The sequence below is a fragment of the Colletotrichum chrysophilum genome, assembly GCF_026319265.1.
Source record: "Colletotrichum chrysophilum strain AFK26 chromosome Unknown scaffold_223, whole genome shotgun sequence".
Taxonomy (NCBI): domain Eukaryota; kingdom Fungi; phylum Ascomycota; class Sordariomycetes; order Glomerellales; family Glomerellaceae; genus Colletotrichum; species Colletotrichum chrysophilum.
Genome location: NW_026517510.1, coordinates 6,046 through 28,366, shown reverse-complemented (window position 1 = coordinate 28,366; position 22,321 = coordinate 6,046). Strand labels below are relative to the sequence as shown.

The following is a 22,321-nucleotide window of genomic DNA, read 5'->3' as shown; positions in this document are numbered from 1 at the left end:
TGCCATGGTACTTTGAAATATCGATGGACTTTCTGCGCGGGTTTCGAAAAGGGCCAAAGAGGCATGCGTCGTATGATACCCATGTCGTTCTCCGTGAGGCTGGACGACGAAGTCCCCGATGAGACGACCAACGATGCGCGACGACACTGGCAGCCATGGCAAGTGGTGGTGACAGCGAAAGAGGGGCTGGTGCTGGGCCGGAGAGTGGATGGTGGCGCGTGTGGGCTTCGGGGCATCAAGCGAGGCCATGCAGCTCAATGACTGGCCGTCAGCCCTTGCGAGTTCAACCTGTCACAGGCCGGCCGGCCATGCCTTGCATGCGCCAATGTGTGCCGAAAGAGCTCCGTACCGGCCGTGGGCGTAGAAGTGGATGTTTGATTGTAAGTTCTTTATGGGCGTGAGTGGGAACGGGGAGTATGGCTGGTGGAGTTCCGTTTGACTGGATGATCTGAGAGATAGATGCATCGCGCGCAAGCCGTCGGGCGAGGCGGAGGAGCGATTGCTGAAGGCCATGGGCTGCCGGAGCGAGCGGTGACTGCATACGCTCCGTGCGGCAGCCATGTATCCCCAAGGAGGGAGGGGAAGACCACCAGCGAGGACGTTCTTGTAGAGACGCGGAGGCGGGGGAAGGGAAATGCCCCGCCATAGAGTAGCAGTGGGAGCCCCTAATAGAACCGTTGTTGCCTTCTATTGCCATTGACGAGGCTTGGTCAAGGTCGAGTACTGGCAGCGAGATAACCAGCCACTACTTGGTGGACATTCTGGTCAGGGCGGCGGTGGTGAGGGTGGCCGTCAAGTGGTCCGGCACCGATGCTCGGACGAAGCACATCAGCCAAAGAGATAGGTTCTCGGTGGACTACGTCCAGTGCTGGAGCGGCGACTGGTCTCGGCCGTAGAATATCCGTAGCAAGCCGCTGCGGGAGGTCAGACTCGCAGCTTCTTGATGACTCCCGATATAAATTAAACACCACCAGGGCGTAGACTGCCATGTGGTGGCACACTGGCTTCCTCCCCTTGCAAGTTGCGGTTGAGGGCGTCAATTCATGCACGGCCTGTGGCAATTGGTCTTGGGCGCTGGGACGTGAGAGAGACAACTTGGAGGCATCTCGGCTGCGTTCGGATTTGCCAGAAGCGGGACATCGTGGCCCTGAGGAATGGGTGAAGGCGTGCGGCGATCGAATGGAGGAGCATTTTTCTGCAAGCCGTGATACGAAGCAGAGTGCGACGCCAAATGGAAAGTGGTGATGCGACCAACGGCTCCCTAATGCGTGGAGTCGTCGTCGTCGTCGTCCTGCAAAGCTGAACACAGCTGGGCCCTAGTCCCTGGCCGTCAGATCCCTCCCTCGAGCATGGAGGTGTTTGGGTGGGTCACCGGCAGGGCTACCGGTCGGAGCTGGGCGGTGTTTGACTTTGAAGGCATTCCCTGTCCGGAACAAGCCCCCCTGAGTTTGTGCGGCCTTCGTACTTTGTAGGGTTCTCAACGAACTTCAGAGGTGTGTGCCACGGTGCCGGTGAGGATGGAGCCCGAAGGATGGGACGGGGACGGACGAGGGCGGCATCTCCGCGCGCCAATTGTCCGCGCCGCAGTTCGGTCGTCGGGGCTGGCGATGTGAGGTTGCAGCAGCAGGAAAACGCTGGAGTTGGCTTCGCGCCTTTTTCCCTTCTTTTTCGATGGGGATGGGCAGTTTTGCTTCACTTTACATCCTTTCCATGGAAGCCTCGCTTCTTCTTTTTTTCTGGTGGGGAGGAAAGAAAGACTGGACCAGGCCGATTGGGCGGGTCCTGCCAGGCTGGGAGCCCCTCCTCCTTCCTCCTGCGCTCCTTGCCTCCTTGCCTCCTTCTCCTTTGCGATGTTTGCATGTACGTACCCCGTACTTTCCTCTGCAGTTTTTCTGTCCTTTGCCTTTGGTTGGCGCGATGCCTTCCTTCCCGTCACTGAACTTGTCCCTTTGGGTAAGTGCCCCCCTCCACACCTTTCGCTGGCGACTGCCAATTATGTGACCCTATCACTCTTATCCATTGCATCCCTTTCAGTGCAAATTTTCATCTTCTTGCCTCGACTGGAACACTTTACTGAATATTAAGGTCTGGTGGTTTGATGGCTGCTGCGGTGCGAATGAAGGCGAGGTCGAATCCACTTCATCCCATCACAGCCTGGCACCGGTCCCGCTCTCCAAGGACAAAATAAAAATAAATTGAGAAAAACTTCGATACGGAGCTCCAGAACATTGCGCGACACCAATCAGTGACCAACAACAGTCGCCCAGCGTCTGGATAGCCAATCAGAATCCTTGCCGACATCGAAAAAGAAATCCGAACGAACAAGCTCGGGCCACCCCAATGCCTTCTGGGTGCTGCCCCGGGGCCCCATGGCGAAGCTCGCGTTATCTCTCGTTTTCGCGCCAGGCCTTTGCTCTCCCTCGTCTTATCTCCCTCGCTTGAGCCGCCCAACGCTCCAAGCGGACCCTCTGTTACCCCAATCGAAACACTTTTTTCTTCCTTTAGCGTCCCGGGGGTTGGCTCGTAGTGCTGGTAAGCTGGGCCATGGCGAGGCAGAGAAATTCCCACCAAAAAGGCCCTCCCTGCGCTGCTCATCGCCGATGCAAGGTGAAGCAAAAGCGGTGACAGCGTGCCTAGTCTGCCCCGTGTCGGTTGACTCGACTAAGTGAAAATTCAGAACAAAAAAATATGAGAGAAGTCGCCATCGCCAGTGCAACCATTGACTCGGCGAGGCCAGCGAGGTGACTGCGACAATGCGTGAGCCCGACTCGCCAACCCACCCAGACATTCTTCCAGTCGCTGGGAATGAGACATTTTTGCAGAATAAAAATTCTTCACGCCGGTACCGCCATGCTGGTGGCAGTCGTAGTTTGTTGCTGTTAATGCCGCTGCCAATCCAGAGAGTGAGACTTGCGACCTTGACTGCGACACACTGCCCCCAGCGAGAAGGGTCGACGCCGATTCTCGACCGCGGTCTGGACGTCTCTGCTGCATCTCTGCTGTACTGGCATCCGTCAATGCCGATGCTGACAATGCTGCGGTTACGCTGGTTGGTGCTGGCGCTGATGCCGGCATCGGTCGGTCCTCTTTGGTCTTCCATTCCTCACTATTGTCAACCATCGACAGCACTGACTTGGACTTGGCCTGGTTTGGCTGCAGTGATGACTGACACCTGTCCCCGTGACACGGCGGCTGGCGGCGTCCTTGTCTTAGCACTGCTGCACCGCACTCGCACTTGGACTTGCACACGTCCGCTTGGTGAGAGGTTGTGTATACCGCTCGCCCCTTTTGCGTCTGCTGTCTACACCTTCTGGCCAGCTCTGGAATTCCGCCACCCCAACCACGCCGAACGTCCATCGACGAAGCTTTTCGCAGCGTGTTTGATGTTTGTCATGGGTGCGGCGGCGCTGTCGATAAGTCCCCAAAGTAAACTGTGGAGAGACCTTGCAGTGACAACAGCAGAGCCCACAGTGGAATGCAGAAGAAGGAGAAAAAGCGGAATGCTGGGTGGAGATGGAGTGCAGCTCTGTGAGTTTGTCGCCTGAAGTCGGCCTTTTTCCACAATCCCCATCTTCGTCTCGTGTGCTTGCGCAGCTCCGCTGGGGTTCGCTCCATGTCGCTTCCAAACCTGGCAGGTCCCGGCAGCCTCCAGAGTCTGGGGTGATATTTTGCCCAGTTATTGGTGAATGAGGTGTCGTACGGGCGCCCGGGCGATCAGATCATCGCAGCAGGGCCGGGGCCTCCAAGGTGCAGATGCTGCGTGTCAACGCCAATGCAATTGAGTTGGCCAACCTTTTTTTAATTGCCCTCATTCTTAATTCCGTTGTCGTCGCCGTCGTCGAAGCAAATAAGGTTCAAGCTGAGCAGGGCCCATCGATAACGTCAAACGGCGACCCGAGTCATCACCCGTGGCGCCCAGGTTCGTGATACCAGCGCAGCGGCTGCTTATATGGATATCGACCAGGTTGACGGGCTAAAAACGAGAAAAGAAGAAGAAACTATGAGCCCTGTGAGACGCGACCGAGACGCGCCGACGACCGTTAGCTCGAGATGTGCCATGCCCACCACCTTCCTTGACTGATGCTTTTTCGAGGTCCAAATGATAGGGACAAGAGATAAGGCCATGGGGAGACGGAGGGGGGTGAGCTGAAGTGGACGGTTGGCGATAAGTGATGGAGCTGGAGATAATGACAAGGACAATCAACGACAGTGATAATGCGATGGAGACGGGAAGTCGGGTGCGTATCAAGCGGGACGGTCAAATGCTCGTTAGTAAGCTCCCGCCCGTCCCTTCCCACCTGCTTGGTGACGGAGTAGGTAGGGAAGGTAGTGCCTTCTGCCACCCCCACCTGGAAACTCACGATGATTGCGCGAGGAAGGCACGTTCCATAGTAAGCCGAGCGGTGGTCAGCCCTCAACGAATGGCAGCACAGGCAGGTGGATGAAGATGGTAGGTGCACCTGCCCAACCGTCTCTGGACCAACACCAACAATGACATCATCCTGCCTGCCGTCTCAGCGGTTCACGAAGTTTGCGCCTCACCAGACAGCTTCCCCATCCGTGTGTCGATTTCCAACTCGATGAGGAAGCAACGCTGCACAAAGGAGGATTATTGGGCTGAGAGTTGTTTCGGCTCGTACAAGAGCTCTTGCCTTGTGTGTCTTGAACGCATTGCGGGCTTGGTGTCGCCGCCGTACAGTACGGACACGGCGAACACTCCGGCCAGGGCAGTAGACAGGGCAGGCGAGGCAGACAGGGCTCAAAACACCTCCATGCCCCATGCCCGCCCGTGCCGTTCCTGCCTGTGCCTGCGTCAACTGCCTGCTGCTTGCTGCTAGACTGGGGGGTTGCGGCCGAAAAGGGGACAGTGCCGGACTGGCACGCAGTACACGCAGACAGCCAGCCAGCAACTTGGAAGCGACGAGAGACACGCAACGCCACAATTTCCGTCCCCAGCTCGATGACGATGGAAACAGCATCTTCTCACACTTCACCCTGCCAACTTGGGTTCTGCTTCGGCTAGAGGGACGCAGCCGAGATCGATCAAGACAGACGCCAATTGTAAAATGAGAACAACGTCAAACGGTTCGGGGTCCTGGGGGTAGTTGATTCAGGATGACGATCCGGGGGCAGGCCGACGCCAGGAGCCAATGTCTGCCGGTGACCGCAGACGCGTTCCTGTGCCATATGCCGGGTGGCTTTTCTCTGGCTGCGGGCATAGTTAACGACTGGCATCGTAGAGGCCTCACTCCCATGCTTCCGCCTTACCCCGGATCGCCTGGCATCGCATCTGGCCGGCACAAGAAGAGTCGAGGCACGCATCAGGCCTCAGACGCACTCAGCAGTCGTCTCCCCCTTCGTCCCGTCCCGTTCGTCGACTCTGTCGATGTTGTAACGAGACCTGATACTGGTTCAGACCGGAGTCGGGACGAATACGCAGTATTATGATAGTGATGTGTTGATATTGCAACTGCATAGCTTACCATGATAGTCAGCGCTGCTGCTGGCAACTCGCAACTCTCAACGTTGCATCGCCATGGTTGCGTGTAAGTCGGCGTGCCTCAGGTATTTACAGAGTCAGGCGAAGAAGCCTACGGAGTTGTACTGACTACTACTACTACTACATGCATACCCTTAATTATTCGCGACTAGAGTCACAGAGTACAGCTACAGACATCGAGGCTTCGGTGAGGAGGAGGAGGAGGAGGAGGAGGAGGAGGAGTGCAGCGCAGTGGATTGCGAATGCCAATGCCTGCAGCGTTGTACGAATTCGCTCTCTCGCCCTCTCGTTCGGGCTGGTGGTGCTCACTGATGAGGGAATGATGGGACCATTATTTTAAATCAACACCAACGCTAAGCCGGCTCAATCCCCTGTCCCTGCTCCTGCCCGTCTTCTCACCTTCAAGCCACGCGGTACGTACCCTCAATCACCCCTGCTAGCGTTTCTTAACCGCCCCACCCCTTTTGCGAAGGTGGAGTCTGGCTGTACCGTCCCATCAAAGATCTTTTACTGTCCGTCGCAACCCCCGGTCGCTGTTTCCTGTACTGTGCACTGTGAGCGTGTGGCCGGTGTGTGGTTGGTGGTGGTGTTTGGTTTGGCTTGAGGTGTGCTACCGGGCAATGGATTCTTTTCTTCTTATCCTTGCCCGGACTGCTTGTAGCCTCCGACTGGACCTGATCCTGACCGAGAAGCGACGGCGGGAGCTCTCTCAGCACAGAACACCACTGCACCGCAGGGAAGGGAAACCAAGAAGCAAGGCAGGGACGCAGAACCAGCAAGCGGCAGCAGCATGGCACAACACAACACGCGCTCTGCCTGCTTACCTGCTACAACAAGATGAACTCGTCCTTGGTTTCTGTGCATAGCTCCAGGCTGACCTCGCCATTGGATGTTTCAACGTGCTGGCCAGCTTTCTTTCCACCTCTCTGCTCTCGGCATCGTGGCATGGGGGTACGCGGTTTAGCCAGGCCCGGTCATCGCTGATCTAGTTTGACTCTACCAGAAACCTCAACGTCCTCCGCACCCAGGACGTTGCTTTTCGATCTGGGAGGCGGGGCCACCACTGGCAATGGGACAGGGGGGGGGCAGCACGCAACGGCAGCGGGAGCTTCGCAGCCGGGAACATCATCGCGGATTAACACCAGCAAGGCTATCGCCAGAGCCGGACAATGGCTGCAACAGCTGCAACAGATATGTGTCTGTCTGTCTCTCCCTGCCCCGACTGCCGTACCCGTCCGTCGGTCGGCGTCTTGCTCTCTCAACACCAAGGATGCCGGGCTTGTTGGATTGTTACATGCCTCGATATCTGTGCCCGCACCCAGAGAAACGGCGCAGAAGCTGTGAGACCGGCCTTCGGGCCCTGATTGTAAAGCATTGGAGGGATTCAGGTGTGACTGCATCCAGCCGCCGGTGGTCTCTACTCGCTCTCTCTTTCTCTCGCCTTTTTTCCCGCGTTTTGCACCACCATCACGCCAACGGCATTCCCCTCTTGGTTGCGAGCATCATCTCCACCGGCATCGATACCTGGCCTGGCAGACGCATGCTCGTGGTTGAGCATCTGGCTGTCTCTGTATCTGTCTTGCCGGTGCGTGTGCAAGTGAAGGGGCCGGGGTGTACCTTTCACCTTTACCGGAGAAGACCTTCACCAACAACCTAACCTACACCAAGGTGCAAGACCAACACCACCAACACCACCACCACCACCGCACTTACCATGCCTCCTCTCACCTCCACTTCCTCTTGCAGCAGAGAGACGCGGCGGTAACGAAGCTATCAAAGCTACCAGCAACGCCAGCGGCAGCGGCAGTGGCAGCATTCAATGGCGATTCCGTGCCAGTGGCAGCCCATCAGTCGGTCCTCAACGCAACCAGCAGCGACCAGCCCGCCCGGCTTGCCGTCTCCGTGCCACTATCCCACGCTGAGGTGCTGAGGTGCAGCGGCGTGGTGCGTTGCCTCGCCTGCCCCACCCCTCCCTCTGTTTTTTTTTTTTTTTTCCTGCTCCTCCCCAGCAAGAAAAGCGCAGAGGCAGAGCAGCAGCGAGCGACACTGTGGTGGTCGTGGTGGAGGTAGTGTGGTGGTGCATGCAGTACGTACTCTTTTCGCCTCGACTCTTCTTCTCCCCAGTGTCCACGCCCTGCCACACGCACCCCCTACGTCCACGCCATCAACCCCCGGCCCTTCCTGGCGACATTGCACACATCCATCTTCGTCGTTTTTACCTCTACCTTTCCTTTCTCACACCCCCCTCCAAGTCCTCGCTCTCGTCGACTGCTGCCGCCATCTTCGCCCACACTCGCCCCATCCTTGTCCTTCGCCGTCTTTCGCACTTGCAGGGGTGCTCCTGACCATCAGGTACGTGCTACTGCGACTCCCGCCGCCGGGGAACAGCCCCCCAGTCAAGGCTTGGGGCCTGGAGAAAGCGAGCGAGACAGACACACACACACTCTCTCTCAGCAAAAGAGAGAGAGAGACGAGGTACCTGCTGGGGGGGCCGCACGCTAGTGTGAGAAACTGCCTGATAGCTTTTTTTTCCCTGCTGCGTGCGGTCGCGGTGCTCGGGACTGCTGCCATTCAAAACCACTCCGTCCCCTCCAGAGCCGCCCACCAGCTTCGCCTTCTCTCTAACCTTTGTGTGCTCCAGACACCAAAGTCGATACCTCGTCGTCCATCACCTCCACCACCCAATCCTCTCCTGACGACTCGAGAAGAATACGCAGGAACGAACAAGAAAGAAGAAACGAAAGATCGAAAGACATAACACGGCATTGCAGGATTGACCCTCGACAGCAATACGCCCCAACATTGCTGGTCTCCTCTGCCTTCCCCGTTTCGCCCCACGAAAAATCCAGAGAAACCCACGAAGGACCTCTACCCACCCGATCCGCAGTCGTCTCGCCCTCCATCGGCCCCTTCTACGAGACACCTCGGCCGCCTCCTACGCTCGTCATTGCATTCCTCGTGCGTTGACGGCTTCCTCCACGGGACCCTCCTCCCCAGCTACCGACATTCCTCGTCGCCAAACAAGAGTTTTGTGCATCTGTTGCTGGAATATTGCCAGTGCAAAAACTCTTGCTCGCCCACGTCCTTTCCCTCGACTTCCTCTCCATCCATGTAAGTGGTCAACCACGACGCAGAAAAACACCAAAAAAAAGCAAAAAAAGAACACAAGAAACACCTATCGTCATCACTGCCCTGATTTCCTTTGCACCTCCATCTCTAATTGTTTCCTATCTCTGCACCTTTTTTCCGTAGTCTTTACTTCGAAGCACCTACTGCCTCAGCGCCTTCTTTTTTCCCTGTCACCGTCTCTTTTCCCTACTCTCAACTACCTACTCCAACTCGACCGGAGCCAATGCACTCGCTCCAATTTCCTCACTCGACTTGATAACTCCGTACTTCATGGCCGCGACCGGGCTGACGAGAACCTTCCAATCCTACAGATCCTAATCCTAAAGCCGCCCCTCGTCCTCGGCCGCTCCCTCCAATCGCATGAATTGATACCAGTTTGCATTTTTCAACCTCATCCCCGAGCCGCCACAGCCCTACGTGCCGGGTGCACGACATCAACGACCTATATCTCTTACCCCATCACATAACCGGCATCCATAATGCCTTACACACCGCCCTCCCACCGCTCGCCAGCAAGTTCAGCACCGTCCTCGCCCGACGTGAGCCGCCGCTCGTCATTCCAGTCCAGCCCGAGACCATCACTACCAAGGTCAGCATCGTACCTCACAAAGCACAGGAGGACACCATCCGCCGCGACGGGGGCACCGAATGGCACCCCCAACCAGCCCACTCCTCCAGGCACGTCGGACGATCTTAAGGGTATGGCAACGAGCAGCAGCGTGAGACAATCACCGCCGCCACTGACGGATGAGCGAGGTATGCCTAAGGGAGCTATCATCTCCCCGCCGGACTCTGGCAGCGAAGAGGAGGATGGTGCACAGCGAGGGAGACAGATCGAAAACTTGAAGGAGCTTAAGGATGCCATCAGCCAGATTCCGGTCCACCGTGAGGCATCGCCCAGCCCGAAGCCCGAGCAACAATCACAACAACCGACACTAGCACTCGTCACCAACGATGGCATCACACACAGCTTTAGCACCGGTGCTCTGGACGCCCTCGCCAAGACTGTCGGCCGCCGGGTGGGCCACTCCAGATCGAGCACTGAGCCCAAGATTGTCATGAAGTCTGCAGATGCATCCCTGACCGGTTCTGAGGAGGAGTCCGATGAGGAAGCACCCAGAAAGCCACAGATGGTGCGGAAGAAGTCAGGCGAGCTTGTTCGCCCCGCACTTAGGCCGCCTTCCCGCCGCAGACCCTCCAGCATGCCTGGCACTCCGACATTCTCCAAGGCGGTCCACTTCGACTCCCACCTCGAACATGTCCGCCACTTCCTCCAGGTCGACAGACCGCTTGCTGTCAGCGCCGGTTCTTCGCCTGTTGACGCCTACGACAGTGACACCGAGTACCCCTTCCCCGGCGATGAGCAGCGCCCTGCCTCTCGATCCCCCCCATTCGAGTGGGAGATCGTGGCGGCGAACCACCCTGCCGACACTCCCATCAGAAAGTCACTGCCTGTCCGCCTTGAGAGGGTGTGGCTGTCCAGCGACCAGAAGAGCTTGCTGGGCTCCGTCTGCGTGGCCAACCTGGCATTCCAGAAGTCTGTCACTTGCAGATTCACCCTAGACTACTGGAAGACTACCTCGGAAGTTGGCGCCGAATACTCCCACGAGATCCGCCCTCAAGAGAGCGGTGTCTCTCACGACCGCTTCCAGTTCTCCATCAAGCTGTCCGACCTGGCTAACCTCGAGAGCAAGACATTGTTTTTCTGCATTCGTTACAATGTAAACGGCCAAGAGTTTTGGGACAGCAACAACGGCACCAACTTTCAGGTTGACTTCCGCAAGAAGTACCTGCCCCAGAACGGCAAGCGTGGGCTCCAGGGCGCCGCCAGCCGACCTGCGCTTCCCCGCAGCAACCGTCGTGCGAGCCCCTCGTCCAATCCTCGCCCCAAGTCTATGCCCGTCGGCTTCGACGACTTTGGCGAGCAGGGCAAGATCCACTTTGACCAGCCCATCCACGAGTACCTGGGCGAGTCAGGCCCCAATGCTGGCCTTCGCCTCAAGAGCAACAAGTCCACTGGCAGCCTGGCTAGCGATAACCTCTCGAGCCGTCTGTCAGCGCCCAGCGGACAAGCTTTTGCCAACCGCTACGACTTTGGTGCCTCTCTCTCTGCTGCGGTCCAGGCTGCAAAGGACAACATTGGCAAGGATCGCAATGCCGATGGTCTCTATATGAAGAGCCATCGCAAGATCCAGGTCCCCGCCCAGCAACCCCAACAGCACAGGCCAACCCCGAACCCGACCGCCACCTCCACCGCCCCTGCTGTCAAGCCCGTCTTGCCGACCGCTTCTGGCCACGACTCCCCCAACGCCATGATCGCTTCGTCCTCGTACGAGGAATTGGTCAACAAATACTGCTTTGTACGTACTCCTGGTCAACAATCACAGATGCACGACCCTTTCATCGACTCTCATCATCACTCTCATCATCACTCTCATCAACGGTCGCCCAATCTCAGCCCGAAAAGCATGTACTGACTTTGGCTCTCAACAGTTCGGCTCCAAGCAGTCCAGCCCCCAGATCACTGACGGCACCCTTAAGAGCGGGAAGTTTGACGGAGCTGACGATGGTTTCGTTACCCGAGGATCCAACAGCACCAGCTCGAGCTCGAACGGCAGCCCCAGCATGGCCCACCATGCTCAGCATGCCGGCCCCGCCCAGCACCACGCATTCCACCTTCGGGATCCCAACCCTTATTTTCAGCAACTGGGACCCTATGGCTCATCTCCGGCCGCCTCCCCACTCAGCCAACCCCATCTAGAACGAACTGCGAACCAGCGTCCGAGTCAGGCTTCCGCCCCAGCAACTATGAGGTCGGCCTCTCCGGTCGCCTCAGTGGGTGGCTTTCCTTTCGCCGGTACGTCGCCGAATGATTATCCGTACGCCCAGCAGCTGCAGGAGCGCTTTCCGTTCAACACCGAGACTCATGCCGCGACAGCAATTAGGGGTTAATAGCAGTCTTGCTCGCACTCTCACACCACCGTCGCACCTTCACGACGGACTTGTCATTTGACGTTTCTCGAATGTTTTTCGATCCAACTTTTTTGAGCTCATCTTTCGGTCATCGGCGTTCAGAGCATTTCAACTCTTCCGGCCGCGCACGGCCACGGCATCGCGGGGCGTTCAAAGAGTTATCGCAGTCCTCGGCTCTCACACCGATTTGACTACAATCCAAGCATACGAATAGGGATTTCGGAGTCGAACGGAAAAACAGCCTTGCATTTCAGTCTTTCGTTGCCCATACCTGATGAGCTCAACGCAGCGTCGAGGGAAACGACTTTTCTTTCCGGATGGTACATAGGAACGGACGGCATACAAGGAGTTCCTTTAATGCATAATCGCTCGCGCCTTCATTCTCGACCTCCACCAGCGGCTGATTTATCGACATTGATTTTTTGTGTTTTTATTTTCCTTGCTGAGATTGCTTTCTTGTTCGCGGCCGAACCAAGAGACCTCCAGCAAACGACGGAGTGGGTCTAGAAGGATATGGGATATGTGTTTTGGTCATGGGATGGAAAGGCCCCGGCGTGGGACAGGGAAAGTCCTCGTTGGGCAAGCGCGTGATGCAGCGCCGCCTCTAACGTTCCGGGGCTAGCCTCTGCCGTCCGCTTCAATCGGTTGCGCTGGTCTTTACCGTGCTGCAGCGATGGGGGTGCCGGACAGTCGCTTGGGGACAATGGTTTTGGGATTCACAAAAGTTCAGCAACTGAGTCTTGAGATTGAAGCATCGACTCGTTCGCGTGTTACGAACACGGCACTGGTTCATACACTGGGCGTTGGGAAGAGTTGACGCGGTTACAATTAAATAGCGTCTGGCCTGATTTGGCTTGATTAGTTAGGGTAGCATGGGAAGACAAAAAGAACTGCCATTGCTCGACACTACCAACTTTCTTGCAAAGTGACTCTCAAATTTCCTCAACTAGACATCAACCGAGAGTGACAGGTCAGATAAAACACGAAGTCCGTTGAAGAATCCCCCCTCTTCCCCCCCACAGATCCCGTAGACAGACAAACACGTCAGCCTTACCGACCCACCCTCCCCGCTTCACACCCACAAAGAAAGTGAACCCCAACAACACGTCGAACTGGACCAAATCGTGATGTTTTGCGTCGTTCTAGGTCCGGCCAGGTTGAGAACATGCTCAACTGAGACAGTAGAGTCGCATCGTGATCTTGATTCTTGGAGTGTATCGTTCGAGGGTAGGTAGTCTAGAGAAAAGACTAAGGCTAGGATGGCTGGGTTTTGACGTGGGTGGGGCTGATTGGTCAGATGGGACCGCCGGACTTGTTGCTTGGACTGGAGGGTTGTAGGGTTGGGGAAGATAAGGCTAGGCTAGGCTGGGTTTGCCAACGAGTTTGCGCTGGCGGCTTGAATGAGACATATGAGTTGGTTCGTTCATAGGAGGGTGTTTGGGTTTGAGGTGTCGGTTATGAGGGAAGAGGGGGAGCGCTGGGGATGGGGAAGACCGGCCGGGTCGGGAGTGTTGTGGGGCCGTGGTTTTGCGGGATGGAGTGGGGCGGGTAAGTGTGGTTCAATGTCTTGTGTCGTTCAGTGAGAGTCCACCTTTGCATTTCGCTTCTAGAATCGAATTCCAGTGTATTGAAATTTTTGCAAGCGATACTAAACGACATAACAGGACAGCAGAATCTCATGGCAACAACCAAGGAAACAAAGGTTTGCATTGCGGACAAAATGAGAAGGCCCGATTGCTCCATCAACTCCCGTCCACTGGCAACCAGTCGCCAACGGCAATTTTCCTTTCCAAGATCGCTTTCGGGAGGGTCAAATCGGCAGACGGGGTGATCACACTACGGTTTTGTTGGTCTTCTTGCGGCGCAGGCATGACTTGGCGGAGTTAGGGTACATGATGAAGAAGGCGACTGCTAGTGAGCAGAGGATGACTACCACAGATATTGGTGCTTGAAATCAGAGATGTCAGTGTGTGTCTATGCGCTATTTCACAGATGTCTTCAACTGGTGGGGGGCATACCTGCGATTTTCCAGACCTGCCCGGAGGTCGGATTTTGGGGGTCGCCGGTGAGCTCTGACACGTTCTGGCCAAAGTATGACACAAAGAATGAAAGAGGGAGCTACTATAATTAGCGAGCTACTGAGCATAGGCCGGTAGCCAAACTGACGAAGATGATGGTGATGATTGTGAATAGCATCACTGCCCGTCCTTGCTGAGAGGTGGTCTGGGCTTCCCCAAGACTCGCTGCCTTTTGCTCGAGATCCAGGAGTTCGATCACCTGTCCATAGTCAGCATACTCTGAACGGGTCCGAAAGGCATCGCTGCTCAATAGGTCAGACTGGTTGTGACATACCATCTTGTGCGTTCGCTCCGCGTCGGTAATCAGCCCTTCGACCTCAGCTTTGCGTGATTCGATCTCTATGTGTGGACTGTCACTCCAACGGCCCAGCCATGTCTCATAGATTTCTCTAAAAGTTGTATATTGCTGGTTGAGAAATCGCTTCATTATGTTCAACTCGTCTAAAATGTCTGTAAGCTCGAGGGCCAACTCAAGTTCCTCAGCCGCTTCCCCAGACAGTCCCTCGGGTATTCGGTTTTTTCTTCGTTCCCAAAAGGTTTCAAGCAACGCAGTGTGACGAGCAGTCTGCAGTGTTCTGGAATCAGCTCACCCATGCCTTGCGTGCGGTGTCTTTCAAAGCCACAAACCTTGTTCGCTATGGCCCACCGATATATTGCTAATGGATCTCCAAACCCGTCCTGAGTAACTCGAAATATTGTCGTGGCAGCATGGCTGAGTAGCTCAGCAACATGGTCGAACGCACCGCGTTCAGATCTGTCGCCGAGCTGTAGAATAAACGACGACATGACGTCCACGGCGGAAGATATTTGAGTGTCCTCCATTAGCTCAGGATCGTAAAATGGACAGCGGGTAACAAGCCTTCCTGGGGACTAAGTAAGCAAGGAAGTCCAATGTACCATCTTGATAGTAGTAATCTGCCAAAACGTGCGCGTACCGTGACCCAGATTCCATATCCAGAGTTGATTTACCATGATTAGAAGACTGCTTTCAACAGCTTCCCGGTGTCCGTTTTCTGGTATGTGTTTTCCTGTCCACTTTGACACGGTCTGGCCTGCGTCTCGAGATGTCGTACTTTCTAATCCCGAGTAGTAAGATTGGTCCAATGTTCTTCGTTGATGCCTAAAGCGAGTGCAGTCGTTCGTGAGCTTCGATGTGAGAACTTTGTGGGACTCCCAATTCAAATACGTAGTCTATGTATATGCAGTTAGCATCGGGAGGACGTAAATCAAGAACGAAACGCAACGAATATTTCCATGATTTGCGTTTCGTCAACTGACGTATCCGCGACCCACTCTACGGACGGACTCATGCTCCACGCATGTGTCGGCAAAGGTGTCTGAAGATCGGGTATCCTTGGTCGAAGCTTTCGCTCCCATGATTCCCGTACTAACTCGGCGTTTTTGGTTCCAGCCAAGATCTTGATGCACGCCTACGACTTAAGTATTAGTTGACTTCTCGCAGCATTGTGACATGGTTAGAGGCGTGACTTGGGCTCTGTCAATATCATTGGCGGGTATGTGAATCCACCCGCACTTCCCAACAAGCTTGTCCGACGTCTTGCTGTCACCCAGATCAATGAGCTTCATTGCCTCAAACCGCGCAGCTTCTGTGGTGTTATCTTTGTCGTCCTTCTCCTCTGGAATAAACATGCTGAAATAGATGGGCCTTATTCATCGTCAGACTTAATTATATGAAATTGTAGAAGCTCAAGTCTTGAAGAATGGTTCCTACGTCTTCTTCGAATTGTTGGTTTCATTGTGACTAGCCGCTTCGCAATGAGTCTCTTCCTGCTTGCCGACGTCGCCCAGTTCAATTGGATCGCTATCCATGGCATCTTAGAGCGAACGATACTGTTGAGGTAAAACGCAAAGAATATAGTATAGAAGAAAAACAGAGGGTCTTTCAGCGAATTTATATCTGTCATGTCTCCGGGATTGTGGCGCTACAGCCTGCAGGCAGCTTCCCGCCTGGACCTGACGGGGTTTCCACTGGCTCTCTTGATTGGATTAAACCTGCGTGTTACAGCGTCGCGTCTTACACCGTCTGCACAACGAGCCGAGAATATTGCAGCAACTTCATGAGGCGTCTGGATCGATTGGTCTGTACTTATCCACGACAACCGACATCGATGCACACGGTCTTCTAGAGACAGAGTCACATATTAATGACCAATGAACCCCGGTAAGATTTTCTAAACTGCCCTTGGCTACGGCCTCCAAATGCATTGGACCCGCTGAGCCCTGCAATGCCACCTACTGGGGTTCGTCTGCGCCTCGGTCACCGTACCTGCAAGTCTTAAAACCTTACCCAGAATAATCGCTTCCATACTAATCTATCCAGAAACGATCTGCTTTGCAGTCAACCTGTCTCAGAAATGTCGGGCCTCTCTAGTTCTCGACGCCCGCACGCTTGCCGCATCGTCAACCTCAATACAACAATACAGCCCGGTGTTAATAAGGCACTCCAAAACGACCAGCCGGATTGATCGCAAGCACTTCAGCCTAGTACTGATATCATATCGAAGTTGAATGTGCCGCGAGAGGGCCCTGATTTGGGCGTCGGGGGCTGGAGAGCTCCCAGTCCTTTCGCTGGTTAGATTTTGCTGCACTGGCAGTATTTACACAACCTGAGACGCCCCGTGAACTCCATTACCCTCACAAGAACCTCAGTCGTATCTCAATGACGCTCTTCAGTCTATCCACCTTTGCTGAGGCCCAAATCCTTCGCGCTCTGCTGGAAAGAGGGGTCGACTGTAGCTGGCTTGCTAGCCGGCACAATGCTGTCGGCAACACACAGCTGCGGGCGATTGTTGAACGTCACATCGACGACACGTTTCCAGGCAGCCTCTGGCTGGGTAAGTGTCTCGTATGTGTAAAACAACCGGCAGTTTGCAGGCTCCCAGAGGAATTGCAACGGTACCGTGGCGTTGGACATGGCGAAAGCGTTTTTACCGTTAACGGCGCCGGCGGCTTTGGGGTTCGCGGCGCGTTTTATGGCGTATGCTTTAGCTAGCTCACCAAGATCGCCGTTTTGTAGCTCAGCTTTCTGATTCTCGGGCGCTAACAGTAGAGCGGATGTTGCATCGATAGTTATGTCGTTATATGAAAAGAGCTGGGCACCTTCGACGCCTGCGATCGATTGCATTATCCCTGTCTGAGGCCGACCCCCCATCACCGCAGTCTTCACGCCCATCTGGAGTATGAGGAGATATGAAAAGATGGTACAAGTAGATGCACAGGTACCGTCCGTGAGGAGGACGATGTTTTCCGGAGTGAAAACACTCGCAGGCGGGTTAGTCCGGGGGCCGGTTCCAGTGAGGTTAAAGAGAGGATCTGGTTGATCCATTGGGATCTGCTGGTAAGCAGAAAAGTTGTCGCCGTTCAATACAACAGGGCGTAGAACCTGCTCCAAAGAAGTGAAGGCTACGCGATCTGGTGTGAACACGCCTTTTGGGAGGAGATTGCTGAGAATAGGACTTCCGCGCAGGTTGCCCAGAGCCTTATTCTCTTCGGGGGTCTTGGGTTTGAAGTCCGCAGGAATAGAAGCAGCGAGCCGCGCGAGAGTATTGACACTGGGTGGAAGGCGCAAATTGTTTGCCTGGAAGCGGCTGACAGTAGGGAAAAGCTACAGCAGAAGTCAGCAGTGCAAGTTGGGCGAACCCATAACACTTACTTGGGCGAACAAATCGAATCCGGCAAGAATGAAGCCACCGCCGTTGGCAGTGACGTCGATGACAAGTTTCTTTTTCCCAGCCTTTTGACTGGCGGCCAGGAATTTCTCAACCGTTTGTTGAAAGTCATTGAGGTATGCAAAGCTGTCGACCGTCTCCGGCGGCGCAAAAGAAGACACAGCTAGTACAGCTACGTCGTCATATCCAGTGCCGTTCAGAAAATACCCTGCAGTCGCGTTGATGCCCTTGTCCCGAACTTCAGGGACCGGATAGCCGTCTATAGGCGTGACCATCGGCGACAGCGCCATTGGGCTCTTGGCTATCGATTGCGTCCTTATGTTCGATGCCTCGGACAGTACGTTCGTAGAGACCATAACAGGATTGCAGAATTTGTTGTAGTAGTCCTCGCCGTTCTTTATGTCGGTAAAGTTGGTGCCCGGACGGATAACAGCAACACTTTCTTCAGAGCGCTCCTCGCCATTTTCATATGTCAGAGTGAGCATCGGGCCTTGAAAAATGGGCGAGGCAGCTAAGATCATAGAATTCTGCTTGGTTGCGTATGAATTGAACTGGGAATTCCACTGTGAGTCAGGATCTTGAAGACCACTGTACTTGAGGTTCAGGTCTGCAATAAAGACGTTGGCATCTTTGCCGTTGATCTTAGTAATGGCTGGTGCGGATGCGTTCTGGCGAAGTTGCTCTGGATGTTGTTAGTAAAAGTATGGTTCGCTAGAGACTTGTGGCGTACTGAGATGGTATAACTTGGGAACCTCGACCCCGTCGCGAGATATTGAGACCACATCAGTGACTAGACCGTTCCGAAAACTGAATGTTTTGAACATATCGCCCCGGAAGACAAAGTGGCCATCGTGAGCCGACGAGATCAGGTCGAGAATGTCCAATTGGAAGTCATACTCGCTCTGGTACTTGTTGTTGGCTACCTTGTCTCCAATTGATTGGAAGCCGCCTTCAATGTCGACTGCTGGAAGTTTGTACGACGTCGGAGGGCTTTTAAGAAAAGGAAGTGTACTTTGAAGCTGCACATACGTCTTCAAGCTTTTGAGCAGTTCTTTGGCAGGGTCGGGTTTATTTGGAACAGATTGCAAACAGTCGAAGGCAAGCTTTGCTGGCACTCTTGGGAGGGCTGTTCATGAGTCTCAGCAATGACCTCAGTAGAAAGTGAGGCACTAGCCCCCTTTCCTGCGCGTAGCGATCTTGAAGGAATAAGGACAGGAGGGTCTGTAAATTGACTTACCTTTTGGCTTGTCTTGCAGAAATTTATTAATCGTTGGCTGCAGCATTGCACATGCGCTCTCAGGGCCGCTGCTGGCCACGAATGTCTTCCCCGAGTCTTCGATCGCGAACGTATCATCGTTCAAGAAGCTGAATGTGCGTCGGGGTAGAAGGCCCGCAATCGCCAGAGCGGCGTAAACAAGTGTCCACCAGAACCAGATAGTGGTCCTCATATTGAAAGCGCAAGTGTCGAGCCACACGTTGTGTCCTTGCTACAGGTATCATGCGTTGCACAAGCCGTCTGTACTTTCGAAATGGAGGAAAATTTGTCGTGGTCACAATAAAAACCAGCGGGATGGGAATGATGTCACAAAAATGCGCCATGGTAGAGACTTCGGGTCACGACTCAAATTGGCATGGTTTTCCGAGAGCGCCGTAAAGAGCGCCCTAGAGTAACGTTAAACTTGGCGTTCTCATCTTGAAACGCTGCTGTTGAAACTAAAGTATGGACAAACACCAGCTTAAATTGGCTTCATCCCATCTTCTGCGCCAACACCTAAGCCAGGATGTCCTTATTGCATAAGGAAAGCTTAATCACATCATGATTAAAGTAGACTGTACTTAAATACCTGCTCAGTAGACTACAGGGAACACAGATGTGACTGAAAATCAAGCAGCAAACAGTCAAGTGGAAGAGAACATGACACGCCTAGTGGGTACGAGCTAGGCAACAACACGAACGTGGATGAAATAGCACAGAAGAAAGAAAAAACGAGTGAGTACGAAGGCCCTGAGAAGTTCAATGAAATGACGAGTCGATGCGGCAATGCGCTAGGTTGCGGCTCAACGCAACTTTATCTTCGTCCCTGAAACCGCTCTGCCACGCACTCCGCTCCACCCACTAGCCGCCCAATCAGGACAGGGACTACTCTGATGCATTGATTAGTAGGAAACTCCGAAGCCACGAGTAGCAAGATTGCCTCGCACCTTTTTCCTTAGGTACGATCTTGGTCTGGGATCTAATGCGGGTCGTCAGACTCATCAGGGCTGGACATTGGCAAGTTGCGACTACTCATACAACCAATCCATGGGAGCAGCTGAGTAAGCGGGATCACTTCAACCACGGCTCGGAACGCTTTTCAAATACAGATTGTCATTGGCCCACCAGAACTTGACGTGCCGTTAGAAGATGCATGGGAGACAATGGCATCTGAACTCTTAGTAAAAGTTGAAGCGAATTTCCCCAGTTCATTAGACCGCTGTTCATTTCGCTGAAGTACGAGGCTTGGTTGATTTTCCCGGCTGGCTTTCACTTTCCTTGCTCTTCTCAGCCTCTTTTCCCTTGGAAGATATTTTTGTTGTTAAGGCTATGCCCTTCACCTTTATAGGCGTTACTTTGTTCTTCTTCTTGACCTTCTTGGTGCCGTCAGCCACCGGCTTTTCTGGAACAGTAGACAGACTGGTGTCTGGAAAAGCTTGAGACTTGGCTTTCCCCTTACAGTCGACATTCTCCTTTTCCGTTTTCTTGTGTGACTTCTTCGGTTTTCCATTTGCAACTAGGTTCTCTCCACCGTCCATATTCTTCTTTGTCTTCTTCTTCTTCTTCTTGTGCGGCTCAGCTCTGGGCTCATTAGGAGTTTGGACGTCCAGTCCATGTGTTGACGACTCGGGTGTTACCTCGGTGGCTCCCGCTGCTTTGCTCTTGGACAATTCCTTCAGAGTCGTTTCAACTTCTCCCTTTGTTTGGACGCTAGATTGATTCACTAGCAGCGTAATGGGCTCGACCGGTGGTGGTTGAGTCTTTAAAGTCGTGGGAGATGATAAAGCTTGCTCAGCAGTATCCTTCATCTTGGGTACCTTCGCAGGATCGATCAGCTTTGCTACTTCTTCCCTGTCGGGGGACTTGGGTGGATCTGCTCCCACTGCTGCCTTCGGGGAAACCGGAGCCTTCAGCCTATTCTTGTTGGTCTCCAAAGCTTTGAGCTTTCTAATCGAGCCCTTGGTAATGATGCTGTCGGTGGATGGAATCGCCAATTTGAGGTCACAACACTCTTCGGGTTCGATTTTGACAAAATACCTGGAGATTGAAGGAATTCCAACCGTTCCTTGAGCCACTAGAAGAAAGAAAACTACCAGAATGACCAACGACAACTGCGAGGATATGCCAGCGCAAATCAAAAACCCGCAGAGAAATATTTCGACAGAGCGAGACTTAGGATTTTCGTTGCCGAGAAACCCATAGGCCGCTGACGTGATAGCCCACTTTGGTAAAGCTGCCTGCTAACCAGGAAGTCTTCCAGGTATGAGGTTTTTGGACAGGTGAACCCGTACGTATGTTCCTATCAACACCCCTCCAGGCATGCTTAGAGCATTTGACACCCCCGAAAACATCCTTCCAGATGTCCTGATGATCCTGTGGAAATATCTCATACGGTGGAAACGTTTGAGCGATCTCGATTGTTGGATGTACTGCCAGGATTCGATCAACAGGTCGATTTCCAAGAATGCCCTTGAGAACGGGCTCCTCAATTTCCTGGTAGGCTGTTCGTCCATGTGGATTGAAGCGGGTTGGCGGGGGCTGCGTCAGTACAGTAGCGACATCTCCTTGTGATATACGCCAGGAGAAGATGAGTGAGGCGCCCCTGATGTATCTCCCCCATTCTTTGGTTGACTTCTGACTTTGGAGACAGGCGGGATTTTGCGGATCCATCAAAGGTCCCATAGCAATTCGCAAAGTCTGCATTCCATGTTCTCGTGCGTAAGAATCAACCAGGGTGTACTTTTGACCTAAACCTGTCCAAAGAACCTGCTTGTCAAGCGTCCAGACCGGCCCGTGAAACTGGTCAAGTATGCCACAGGCCTCTTGAAGAGTGAGATATTGAGGCCAGACTGTACAAATGAGTGACTGGAGGTCCAAGGTCTCGCGATCTGGCCAGTTCCTTGGCCAGTATAACAAAGCTGTCGAGGGGAATGATTCCATAATCAATGGGACTAAACTCGCATCTGAATCGAGCAGGTATGTGGCTCTGTGAGAGTTGAAAAGCGCACGGCAGGTCAGAGGGTGAGGGACGCCCTCGGAGAGTGTTTATACTCCGTCACATGCCGGCTTGTACTTCGAGCCTAATTGATTTGGAGACCTAAACCCAAAAAGCAAGAGATCAGCCGATATTGGCTTCCTCATGCTAGCTGGAATTCACGAGGGGCTCCGCATGAACATAGTGCGGGGTCCGAGGGAAGCTGTAGATAGGTCTCCCACAATTCGCAAATGAGGCTGTTACTTCAATCATTTACGCCTCAGGGACATGAATAACAATAGTAAAGAAACCAGTAAATCAGGGATCAGAAAATAGAAGCAGTGGACTTCATTCACGCTATATCATGTCCTCCCTTCAAAAAGTATGAGAGCTCTCGTCAGGGGGGTGTTGGGCTAAGGTGAAGGTGTGATTAACTGGGAAACGTCAACAGCTGGCCTCAATGGTGGATTAAGTAGTGGCTTCGCAGCAAGATTATGGCGTGCAAACGTTAGGATTCAACACGGCGCTTTGTGTTTCTTGTATGTTTGTGGTAATCTAAATGCAGAACTGGAATACTTGAATGCGGCTAGACCAGAAGAGGGTGTTGCTCCGTGTCTTGACGGGGCGGGTCAAGGAAGGAATGAAACCCGCAGCATTGGCGTCTGTTGGTGCTCGCCAGTAATCAATCACGCAGCTGAGATATCGATCGACCACACACACAGC

The 22,321-nt window shown here is 53.9% G+C and overlaps 3 protein-coding genes across 3 annotated transcripts; 1 reads left to right on the top strand and 2 right to left on the bottom strand.

The window, feature by feature from the left end:
* Positions 1–9,108: 9,108 nt before the first annotated feature.
* On the top strand, positions 9,109–11,581 carry COL26b_013349 (uncharacterized protein; the record flags this gene model as incomplete). The annotated part of the gene is made up of 2 exons (XM_053185968.1): positions 9,109–10,989; positions 11,123–11,581. 2 exons carry the CDS (start codon positions 9,109–9,111, stop codon positions 11,579–11,581), a joined length of 2,340 nt encoding a protein of 779 aa, XP_053030086.1.
* A 4,794-nt stretch (positions 11,582–16,375) lies between these two features.
* On the bottom strand, positions 16,376–18,652 carry COL26b_013348 (uncharacterized protein; the record flags this gene model as incomplete). Its single annotated transcript, XM_053185967.1, has 4 exons — positions 16,376–17,305; positions 17,354–18,051; positions 18,100–18,333; positions 18,607–18,652. The coding sequence occupies 4 exons, from the start codon at positions 18,650–18,652 to the stop codon at positions 16,376–16,378; spliced, it is 1,908 nt and encodes a 635-aa protein (XP_053030085.1).
* A 1,195-nt stretch (positions 18,653–19,847) lies between these two features.
* Positions 19,848–20,432, bottom strand: COL26b_013347 (uncharacterized protein; the record flags this gene model as incomplete). The annotated part of the gene is made up of 2 exons (XM_053185966.1): positions 19,848–20,050; positions 20,084–20,432. 2 exons carry the CDS (start codon positions 20,430–20,432, stop codon positions 19,848–19,850), a joined length of 552 nt encoding a protein of 183 aa, XP_053030084.1.
* Between the last annotated feature and the right edge of the window lie 1,889 nt (positions 20,433–22,321).